Source organism: Chiloscyllium plagiosum, chromosome 26, assembly GCF_004010195.1.
Source record: "Chiloscyllium plagiosum isolate BGI_BamShark_2017 chromosome 26, ASM401019v2, whole genome shotgun sequence".
Taxonomy (NCBI): Eukaryota; Metazoa; Chordata; class Chondrichthyes; order Orectolobiformes; family Hemiscylliidae; genus Chiloscyllium; species Chiloscyllium plagiosum.
This window is the reverse complement of record NC_057735.1, coordinates 46,196,509-46,208,908: the sequence shown is the minus strand read 5'-3', so window position 1 is coordinate 46,208,908 and position 12,400 is coordinate 46,196,509. Positions and strand designations below refer to the sequence as shown.

At 43.5% G+C, this 12,400-nt stretch overlaps 1 protein-coding gene across 1 annotated transcript in view; it reads right to left on the bottom strand.

Moving 5' to 3' along the window:
* The window catches only part of sycp1 (synaptonemal complex protein 1), a 374,769-nt gene that overhangs the window by 121,843 nt on the left and 240,526 nt on the right, over positions 1–12,400 (bottom strand). The window contains exon 20 of the mRNA XM_043716250.1: positions 134–196. Coding sequence (XP_043572185.1) covers positions 134–196 — 63 coding nt within the window. The remainder of the gene's footprint in view (positions 1–133; positions 197–12,400) is intronic.

Here is a 12,400-nt window from a genome sequence, read left to right as displayed (position 1 = left end):
CACATACTCTTTTTGTGTACTGCTGCCATACATTAGTCAGTACTTCAGTTTGTTGGATATATGCTTGAAAATATAATTAATATGATTTGTTTATGTGTATTTAAGTTTTACAAAGGTTTTTTTTTGTTTTTACCTTATTCTCCATTGTCTTCATTAATTTTTCCTTCTTCTTAACTTCATTTAGTAAATTTTTGGACTGCAAAAGAGAATTTTTACGACTTGATTACTGGGACTATACTTTTTGTTGAAGTCAGATTTTTTGCTTACTTAACATAATTTTTCAACATCTTTTTCCATAGCATAATAATAGATAAATTACCCAGATTAACCACCATCTCAACCCCAGCCATAACTCGTGGATTGAAAGTATAACCAACTTAGCCTTGAATGGACTCAATGATCCAACTTCCATTGCGCTTCAAAGGAGAAGTCCAAAGATCTATGACCCTCAGAGAAGAAATTTCATGTCTTATCTTAAACAGGACTTTCCTTATTTTTAAAATGTCTTTAATTCGAGCTTGGCTCACATGGAAAAATATGATCTTAACATCTACCCCATTGACCGTTTTGAACTTTTATACATTTCGTTACATTCACCAGTTATTCTTCTAATCTCTAAGTGTAAGACTAGCCTATGAAATGTTTCAACATAAGACAGTCCTTCATTACAGGTATCAGCTTTTGTGAACCTTGCTTGAATTGCTTCCAAGACAAGTTTATGTCTTCAATAAAATATTGAAAACACTGAAGTTATTGTTTTCATTCCTACTGTAAACTCCCTTCTCTACATAACAAGTTCATCCTTCTCCCTGCAACTGTTTAAACTTGAACCAGGTGGCTCACAACCTTGGAAGTATATCTGACCCCTGGATGAACTTTCAGCTACATAACTGCATGATCACAAAGACCTCCTGCTTGCATAATCTTGCCTGACGATTCTGACTCAATACTTCTACTGCTGAAAACAACATCCATATCGTTGGAATCACTTGACATGACTATTTCAATCTACTCCTGATTAACCTAACACATGATAGTTGCTGTAAAATTTAGATCACCAAAACTCTGCAGCATGTGTCTTGATTTACACCATCCCATTCATCCAAGATCCCTGTCCTCGCTGAATTACATTGGCTACCCAGTGAAGCAATGCTTCTATCTTAAAACTCTCACCCTTATTTTCAAATCCCACCATATCCTTGCTGTAGTGATTGTAACGAGGTCAGCCAGGTGGACCTGATAGCATATGAGTTCTCTAATAGTGGCTGTTAACCTGGTCCAATCAGTAGCCCTGGCCGAAAGATATAAGCAATAACGGGGGTGGGGGGCAATGGCCTAGTGGTATTATCACTGGATTGCTAATCCAGAGACCTAGCTAATGCTCTGGATACACAGGTTCAAATCCTACCGTGGAAGTTGAATTCGATAACAATATGGAATTTAAAGGTAAACATGAATCTATAAAGAAAAAATAAATAAACAATAATGTGCCGAGTATGTCACTGCAAAGGAATTTTTTCAGTTGTCAGCTGCAGAACCATGTAGCAGGAATGCGAGGATCTGAGGATTAAGGAGCTGTTTTGACATTGGCTGTACTCTGTGAGTATGGTTACTGCTCACAGCTGTGGACCCTATCATGAGACCGTACGACTGATGCTCTGGAAGCGCTGGGATGCGATGATTATATCATGGAATTATGTTTGCAACCTCTGAACCCTGCAAACTTTCCAGTGGAAATAAGTATGTGCGTCTTGACAGTTCATAAAGACTGTTATAAATGTACAGAAAATTGTTTATCAGTTCAAGCTTTTAACGTGGAATGTGCTTAATAAATTACTTCAGTTACAAAATAAAAACAATAACGTCCCCCTCCAACTCTATTTTGATTTAGTCCCTACCCTCCCCTTTACTGTTTTGATCACACAGCACTGCCTTTTGATGTGAAGGGCAGTGCTTGTCACTGGGCACTTGGGTGCTTTCCTATCTTCCTGGTGGTGGAAATTGAATAAAGATTCGTGCACCTTGTGTCTCTCACTGTGTCTCACACCTACACACACACACACACACACCATGGGTGTTGGGGAAAAAATAAGCACTACCGCGGTTAGGCGGTAGTGTGGGGGTTAAATAATAAAAAAGAAAAAAAAATAAACAATAACGTCCCCCTCCAACTCTATTTTGATTTATTCCCTACCTTCCCCTTCACTGTTTTGAACACACAGCACTGCCCTTTGATGTGAAGGGCAGTGCTTGTCACTGGCCACTCGGGTGCTTTCCTATCTTCCTAGTGGTGGAAATTGAATAAAGATTCGTGCACTTTGTGTCTCTCACTGTGTCTCACACCTACACACACACATACCATGGATACTGGAGAAAAATAAGCACTACCGCAGTTAGGCGGTAGTGTGGGGTTAATATAACCAGGAGATTAAAAAAAAGAAAAAAGTAAAAAAAATAAACAATAACGTCCCCCTCCAACTCTATTTTGATTTAGTCCCTACCCTCCCCTTCACTGTTTTGATCACACAGCACTGCCCTTTGATGTGAAGGGCAGTGCTTGTCACTGGCCACTCGGGTGTTTTCCTATCTTCCTAGTGGTGGAAATTGAATAAAGATTCGTGCACTTTGTGTCTCTCACTGTGTCTCACACCTACACACACACATACCATGGATGCTGGGGAAAAATAAGCACTACTGCAGTTAGGCGGTAGTGTGGGGTTAATATAACCAGGAGATTAAAAAAAAAGAAAAAAGTAAAAAAAATAAACAATAACGTCCCCCTCCAACTCTATTTTGATTTAGTCCCTACCCTCCCCTTCACTGTTTTGATCACACAGCACTGCCCTTTGATGTGAAGGGCAGTGCTTGTCACTGGCCACTCGGGTGTTTTCCTATCTTCCTGGTGAAGGAAATTGAATAAAGATTCGTGCACCTCGTGTCTCTCACTGTGTCTCACACGTACACACACACAATCACACCATGGCGCTGGGGGAAAAATAAGCACTACCGCAGTTAGGTGGTAGTGTGGGGGTTTAATTAAAAAAAGAGAAACAGGAAAAAAAAGAAAAAAAAAATACATAGGGAAAAAAAAATCTAAAAACTGATCACACAGCATTGCCTTTAGTGAAGGAAAAAATAAACAATAACGTCCCCCTCCAACTCTATTTTCATTTAGTCCCTACCCTCCCCTGTTTTGATCATACAGCATTGCCCTTTGATTTGAAGGGCAATGCTTGTCACTGGCCACTCGGGTGTTTTCCTGTCTTCCTGGTGGTGGAAACTGAATAACGATTTGTGCACCTTGTGTCTTTCACTGTGTATCACACCTGCACACACACACCATGGGTGCTGGGGAAAAAAATAAGCACTACCGCGGTTAGGTGGTAGTGTGGCGGTTAAAAAAAAAGAACAGGAGTTTCTATTGATGTGAAGGGCAGTGCTTGTCACTGGCCACTTGGGTGTTTGCCTATGTAAAAAAAAGAAAAAAAAAGAAAAAATAAGCAATAACGTTTTACTACCGGGTGGTGGGGATCCCCAGTGGAGGGCTCCCTACGCGGGCGTCCTCCTCCTTTCTCTCAGGGATCTGGGGTGGAGGGTGCTGCACGAACAGTCCCCTGCAACTGCAGATTGCGGTGGTTCACGGACTCCCAGCCCAACCGCTTGTTCTGTGGCGCTGTGGAGCTCGTGGACCATGTATATATTGGGTATGGGCGTTTGCACTCCCTTTTTGATTTTCTGAAAAACGTCCTCCTCTGCTTTCGGTTGCACTTCAGTCCCACGCTCTGAAGCGTTTGCACTCCCTTTTTGATTTTCTCAAAACCTCCTCCTCTGCTTTTGGATGCACTTCAGTCCCACGCTCCTGATCTTCGGGCACCCGGTACGGAGGAGGGAGGGCAAGTCTGAAGACCTCCTCGTGGGTCTGCTCCATAAATGGGACATTAGAGGTGGGCGCCGCAGGAAGTGGAGTGCATCATTTCTCCCTCCAATTCTATTTTGATTTAGTCCCTACCCTCCCCTTCACTGTTTTGATCACACAGCACTGCCCTTTGATGTGAAGGGCAGTGCTTGTCACTGGCCACCCGGGTGTTTTCCTATCTTCCTGGTGGTGGAAATTGAACAAAGATTTGTGCACTTTGTGTCTTTCGCTGTGTCTCACACCTGCACACACACACCATGGGTGCTGGGGAAAAAAATAAGCACTACCGCGGTTAGGCGGTAGTGTGGGGGTTAAAAATAAAGGAGACTCACACAGCATTGCCCTTAAAAAAATATAAACAGGAGATTGTCACTGGCCACTCGGGTGTTTTCCTTTTTGAGAGTTGGAAAGAAAAAAAAAGATAATCGATAACGTTTTGCCACCGGGCGGTGGGGATCCCCAATGGAGGGCTCTCTACGCGTGAGTCCTCCCCCTTCCTCTCGGGGATCTGGGGTCGAGGGTGCTGCAGGCAGCAGTCCCCTGCAACCGCAGATTGCAGTGGTTCACGGACTCCCAACCTAACTGCTTGTTCTGTGGCGCTGTGGAGTTCGTGGACCACATGTATATTGGGTGTGGGCGTTTGCACTCCCTTTTTGATTTTCTCAAAAACCTCCTCCTCTGCTTTCAGTTGCACTTCAGTCCCACGCTCCTGATCTTCGGGCACCCGGTACGGAGGAGAGAGGGCAGGTCTGAAGACCTCCTCGTGGGTCTGCTCCTGGGCCTGGCCAAACTGGCCATAAACGGGTCCAGGCAGCGGGCCGTGGAGGGGGTCGTTAGGGCCGACTGCCCGCCCCTCTTCCGCAGTTACGTTATAGCCCGGGTGTCCTTGGAGAAGGAGCATGCGGTGTCCACCAACACCCTGGAGTTGTTCAGGAAGAGGTGGGTGCTGCAGGGAGTGGAGTGCATTATTTCCCCCACAACTCTATTTTGATTTAGTTCCTGCCCTCCCCTTCACTGTTTGATCACACAGCATTGCCCTTTGATGTGAAGGGCAGTGCTTGTCACTGGCCACCCGGATGTTTTCCTATCTTCTTGGTGATGGAAATTGAATAAAGATTCATGCACTTTGTGTCTCTCACTGTGTCTCACACCTGCACACACACACCATGGGTGCTGGGGAAAAAATAAGCACTACTGCAGTTAGGCGGTCGTGTGGGGGTTAAAAAAAGGAAAAAAAAAAAAAATAAATAAATAGAGATTCCTCCCCTTCACTGTTTGATCACACAGCATTGCCCTTTGTGAAGGGCACTGCTTGTCACTGGCCACTCAGGTGTAAAAAAAGAAAAAAAAACAATAATATTTCTGTTCACTCTGAGAGCTGGCTCTGAGGGAACTGGATCAGTGTCAAGGCCTCTCCACATGTAAATAAAGGGTGAGTTGGTGATGGGATACCAGACACAATGCAGTTGTTTCACTCACCAGCCTCTGGGACATAAATAAATTCTCCCTTAAACTCTCTCACGAGCTCATGCTCCTAACCTTGAATGTATAACCTGTGGTTATTGACCCCTATAGGTCCAAAGGGGAAATGTTTCTTTTTATATTCTGTAACTATGCTCCTCTTAATTTCATAGACTTATATCAGGTCCATTCATCCTTCTCTGCTCTAAGGAAAACAACTGCGGCCAATCCGGTTTCTCTTCAGTGCTATACTGTTGAATCCCAGGTCATACCCTGGTGAATCTCAAAAAGAATAGACAAGAACGTCAGAGGTTCTGCTCACTGTGAGAGCTGGCTCTGAGGAAGCTGGAACAGTGTCAAGTACTATGCACATGTAAATAAATTGTGACTTGGTAACTGAATACCAACCTCTTTCGAGTTATTTCAGTGGCAACGAGAGAAAAAATACATTACTGAAATATTTCGCTCGCAACAGTTCTCTTTTGAGATAAGCATTTCTGGCATCATGCTGTTATTTGGGAAGCTTGACTCTTTTGATTCTGCCATTGAAGATTGGGTCCAGTATGTGGAAAAAATTCATTATTTTTTCTGGGCAAAAAGTATTGGGGCAAATGAAAATCTTGTGGACCTGCAGCTTTTTTTGGTTTTTAGGAGCTTGCTTTTCCTAAGGCAGCAGATACTAAAACCTTTCAAGAGTCAATAAATAGGGTTAATGTATATTACGGCCCCAAAGCTCCTCTAATTCTGAGATACTATTGGTTTTATTCAGAAGTTCAAGAGCATGGGGAATTTATGTCGGGAGTTTTGACAAGGTTGGGATGACTAGCAACAGCATGTAACTTTGGTTTAACCCTTAACGAGATTCTAAGCGATCATTTGGAATCTGGGATTAATGATATAACCATGCAAAAGCTGAAGCCCAAGTGGTCTTCAAACAGGCACTACAACTGGCTTTGTCCTTAGAAAATGCAGCAAGTGGAGCATTTCAGTTACTGATTATGCTGATGGAATTGGACACCCTTGCTAGGCTGACATGGGGGTCACCACTTGAGTAAAGCCAATTGCATAGCCTCACTTAGGTCATAATCTGAACAGACTCCAGGTCAGTCCACAGCAAAACCCTAAAACAAAGCCAAGCCTTGGCCAAATGGTTAACATTTCCTTCAGGATCTGGGTTGGCAAGCCATTGTAGTTGTTGCCTAAATGCAGACTTTAGACAGCAAAAGACTCCTACTAGACCTCAATTCATCAAGAGATCTCATAGTATCCAGATTAGTGTACACCCTGAAAAGCTCTCCTACATCTTGTTTGGAATAGTAAAATTGCTTAGCAACATCCAAATCATAATCAATCAAAATAAACGTCAGGTTAAAATGTCACCCGGTTCTAATGGAGTTCGACACCAGTACAGTTTTATCAGTGATTGGGAAACCAGTCCTTAACAAAATTCACGTTGGACTCCATGACATTTGCTATATTGAGAACCCATAATGGGGAATCTTTACAGATTAAGGGTACTGGTTCTGGTCTCATGAGAAGCAGCTGGTTCAGTTACCACTGATTGTAGTAAAAGGCTTAAGGCCTAAGCCTGATGGGACAAAATTTGCTGAGAAAGATTCATCTTGATTGGCACAACATTTTTGATTAGAAAATGGCTGCCTGAATGAATTCTCAATGAAATACTTGGACGTTTTTCAAAGTCCAGGGACTATCAAAGGATCAAGGCTACTTTGCATGTTGACCAGGAAGCAATTCCACGATTCTGCAAGCCCATCCAGTGCCATTTGCCTTCTGGGCAAAAGTAGAGACAGAAATCAGAAGGCTCAAAAGGGAAGGAATCAACAAACTAGTATAGGTTATGGAATGGGTAGCACTGGGTGTATTGTGAAAATCCAACCTGTTGGTTTGCCTTTGTGTCGATTTTAAACAAACAATAGACTGCTTCTGAGGCATATTTGTTTTAATGCGAGAAGTGTAGTAAGTAAGGCAAATGAACTTGGGGCTTGGATTAGTACCTGGGAGAATGATGTTATTGCTATCACTGAGACTTGGTTAAGGGAAGGGCAAGATTGGCAACTAAATATTCATAATACAGATGCTTCAGGCAGGATAGAGGGAGGTAAAAGGGGTGGAAGAGTTGCATTACTGGTCAGAGAATATCATAGCTGTGCTAAAGGAAGGCACTGTGGAGGACTTAAGAGGTGAGGCAATATGGGCAGAGCTCAGAAATAGGAAAGGTGCAGTAACAATGTTGGGGCTGTACTACAGGTGATCCAACAGTGAGCATGAGACAGAGGTACAAATATGTAGACAGATTATGGAAACATGTAAGATTAACAGGGTGGTGGTGGTAATGGGAGATTTTAACTTTCCCAACATTTACTGGGATTCACTTAGTGTTAGAGGTTTACATGGAGCAGAATTTGTAAGAAGCATCCAGGAAGGTATTTATAGAGCAGTATGTAAATAGTCCAACATGGGAAGGGGCCAATACCTGGTATTGGGGAATGGGCCCAGTCAGGTAGTTGAACTTTCAGTAGGGGATTACTTTGGGAATAGTTATCACAATTCCATAAGTTTTAGAATACTCATGGACAAAGACGAGAGTGGTTCTAAAGGAAGAATGCTAAATTGGGGTAAGGCCAACTCTAGCAAAATTCGGCAAAAGCTGGGAAAGCTGTTCCTCTGAAAATGAGAGATAGAAATGGCAAGATTATGGAACCATGGATGACAGGTGAAATTGTGAGACTAGCGAAGAGGAAAAAGGAAGCACACGTAAGGTCTAGGTGACTGAAAACAGATGAAGCTTTGGAAGAATATTGGGAAGGTAGGACCAATCGTAAAGGAGGAATTAAGAGGGCTAAAAGAGGCCATGAAATATCTTTAGCAAACAGGGTTAAGGAAAATCCCAAAGCCTTTTATTTGTATATAAAGAACAAGAGGGTAACTAGAGAAAGGGTTGGCACACTCAAGCACAAAGGAGGAAAATTACGTGTGGAGTCAGAAAATGGGTGAGATTTTTAATGAGTACTTTGAATTGGTATTCACCAAGGAGAGGACACAGCGGATGCTGAGGTTAGGGATAAGTGTTTGATTACTCTAGGTCAAGTCAGCATAAGGACAGAGGAAGTGTTGGATATTCTAAAGGCGTCAAAATGGATATGTCCCAAGGTCCGGATTGGATCTATCCCAAGTTACTGAGGGAAGCAAGAGAGAAAATAGCTTGGGCCTTAACAGGTTTCTTTGCAGCATCCTTGAACACAGGTGAGGTCCAAGAGGACTGGAGAATTGTTGATGTTGTCCCCTTGTTTAAGAAGGGTAGTAAGGATAATCCATTTAACTATAGACCGGTGAGCCTGACGTCATTGGTAGGGAAGCTGCTGGGAAAGATACTGAGGGATAGGATCTATTGACATTTGGACTAAAATGGGCTTATCAGGGTTAGGCAGCATGGTTTTGTGCAGGGAAGGTCATGTCTTACCAACTTAATAGAATTCTTTGAGGGAATGACGAAGTTAATTGAGGGAAGGATGTCATATACATGGATTTCAGTATGGCGTTTGATAAGGTTCCCCATGGTAGGCTGATGGAGAAAGTGAAGTCGCATGGGGTCCAGTTGTACTTACTAGATGGATAGAGAACTGGTTGGGCAACTGGAGACAGAGTTGTAGTGGAAGGGAGTTTCTCAAAATGGAGAACTGTGACCAGAGGTGTTCCACAAGGATCTGTGCTGGGACCACTGTTTGTGATATACACAAATGATCTGGAGGAAGGTATAGGAGGTCTAATTAGCACATTTGCAGATCACACTAAGATTGGTGGAGTAGCAGAAACAGAAAGGGACTGTGAGAGAATGCAGCAGAATATAGAGAGATTGGAGAGTTGGGTGGAGAAATGGCAGATGGCATTCAATCTGGACAAACGTGAGGTGATGCATTTTGGAAGATCCAATTCAAGAGTGAACTATACGTTAAATGGAAAAGCTCTGGATAAAATTGATGTATAGAGAAATCTGGGTGTTCAGGTCCATTATACACTGAAGGTGGCAACATAAGTTGATAGAGTGGTCAAGAAGGCATGGCTTTCCTTCATTGGACAGGGTACTGAGTATAAGAATTGGTACGTCATGTTATAGTTGTACAGGACTTTGGTTTGGCCACATTTGGAATACAGCGTACAGTTCTGGTCATCACATTACCAAAAGGATGTGGTTGCTTTGGAGAGGGTGCAGAGGAGGTTCACCAGGATATTGCCTGGTAGGGAGGGCATTAGCAATGAAGTGATTAGATTAGATTCCCTACAGTGCGGAAACAGGCCCTTCAGCCCAACAATCCAAACTGACCCTCCGAAGAGTAACCCACTTCCCTCTGATTAATGCACTAACACTATGGACAATTTAACTTGGCCAATTCACCTGACCTGCACATCTTTGGACTGTGGGAAGAAGCCGGAGCACCCAGAGGAAACCCATGCAGACACGAGGAGAATGTGTTGAGTAGATTAGGATTATTTTCACTAGAAAGGCAGAGGTTGACAGGGACCTAATTAAGGTCTACAAAATCATGAGAGATATAGGCAGGGTGGATAGCAAGAAGCTTTTTTCCCAGAATAGGGGACTCATTACTATGGGTCAGGAGTTCAAGGTGAGAGGGGAAAAGTTTAAAAGAGATATGCGTGGAAGGTTCTTTACACAGAGGGTAGTCGGTACCTGGAACACATTGCCAGCAGAGGTGGTAGGGACGGAACGATAGATCTTAAATGACACTATCTCGATAGATACATGAATGGGTAGGGAGCGAGGAATACAGATCCTTGGAAAATAGGTGACATGTTTAGTTAGAGGATCTGGATCAGCATAGGCTTGGATGGCCAAAGGGCTTGTTCCTGTGCTATAATTTTGTTTTGTTTGTTCGTTGTTCTCACATCCAGATAAATGCACAATCCCTTGCATAGAGGACCTATATGCAAAGCTAGCTGAGGGAGCGGGGGTGCTGTTGTTCACAAAGCTGGACATGAGTCATGCATACCTGCAATTGCAGTTTGAGGAGGACTTTCTGAAGTGTACTGCAGACAATATCCATAAGGGTTTCTACCAATATACAAGATTGCCATTTGAGGTATCATCAGCCTGTGCCATTTTTCAGCCAATAACGGAGAACCTTTTACAAGGTCTGCGCATGGCCACTGTTTATCTGGATGACGTGCTAATAACAGGGAAGACCAATAAGAGAACTTTGGGAACTTGGGCATAGACCTTAGATTTTCTCAAGTCGGCAGTCACCTTAGAAGGGAAAATGTGTGTATTCCAGGCAGTGCAAGTGACCAAGTTGTGGTACCAGAGTTGACATGACCAGGTTACGAACATTGGAAGATAAAATGAGGGCAATCAAAGACCCATGCTCCACATCAGTACTGAAGCTTAGGTCTGTCCTTGGGTTATTATGGAGTGTTCATACGTAACCTGGCCTCCATCCTAGTCACTTGCTATTGAAAAAGTGTCATCCTTGGAAATGGGCTCATAGCCTTTACGTAAGTGAAGTAGCAGCTATCATCGTCTAAGGTATTGGCACAGTATGATCCCAAGTGAGATCTGTTGCTGACATGTGATGCCTCCCCACAATCGTAGCTTTGGCTCACAGATGGTCCAATGGAGAGTAACACCCATTAGTGTATGCTTCCAAGACTTGGCGGATGCAGAGTGCAAATATGTCTAGATAGAGAAGGAAGGTTTGGTGGCCATCTTTGGTGTGAGAAAGTCCAATATTACCTTGAAGGATGTAAATTTGTAATAGTGACAGACCACAAACCCATACTAGGGCTACTCAAAGAGGACAAGGACCTTCCATCATTAGCTTCAGGTTGAATTCATCAATGGTCTCTCATTCTAACTATACGATTACATGTTGAAACATCACCAGCGTCATCCAAGGGTTTCCAAAATTGGCGAGGAAGTTCTGTCTGGTGGCCATGATTGGAATCAGACATAGCCATGAAGGTGGGGTAGTGCTCAGAGTGTCAACAAAGACAAAAATTACCGCCAGCAGCTGTCCCACATACGCAGGAATGGCTGGGTAAACTGTGGACTTGGTTATGCTGGCCCTTTCATGATCTCAGCATTCTTAGTCATTGTTGCGGTTCTGTTTGCCGAGCTGGGAATTTCTGGTGCAGATGTTTCGTCCCCTGTCTAGGTGACATCCTCAGTGCTTGGGAGCCTCCTGTGAAGCGCTTCTGTGATCTTTCCTCCGGCATTTGTAGTGGTTTGAATCTGCCGCTTCCGGTTGTCAGTTCCAGCTGTCCGTTGCAGTGGTCAGTATATAGGGTCCAGGTCAATGTGCTTATTGATTGAATCTGTGGATGAGTGCCAAGCCTCTAGGAACTTGCTCCCATTCCTAGATGTGATGGTAATGAGAACACCTAACGGAGAATTCACCACAAAGGTATACAGAAAGCCACACACACAGACCAAGTCCTGAACTACGAAAGCAACCACCCCAACACACACAAAAGAAGTTGGCACTGTTCAAAAGGGCCACAACACACTGCAGTACACCAGAACTGCAAAAAGAGGAAGAAGAACATCTATACAATGTATTTCCAAAAACGGATACCCGCACAATTTCATCAACAGATGCCTAAGGGAAAGACAATGGAACGAGGACATGCCACAACCCAAAGGACTAGCCACACTACCATACATCAAGAGCATTTCTGAACTGACAGCCAGACTACTGCGACCACTAGGACTCATAACAGCACACAAACCAACAGCCAACTCAGACAACAACTCACCAGGACAAAGGACCCGATACCCAGCATGAGCAAAACCAATATAGTGTACAAAATCCCATGCAGGGACTGCACAAAACACTACAAAGGACAAACAGGAAGACAGCTAACGATCCGCATCCATGAACACCAACTAGCCACGAAACGACACGACCAGCTATCCTTAGTATCCACACACGCAGAGGACAAGCAACATGAGTTCGACTGGGGCAACACTACTATTATAGGACAAACCAA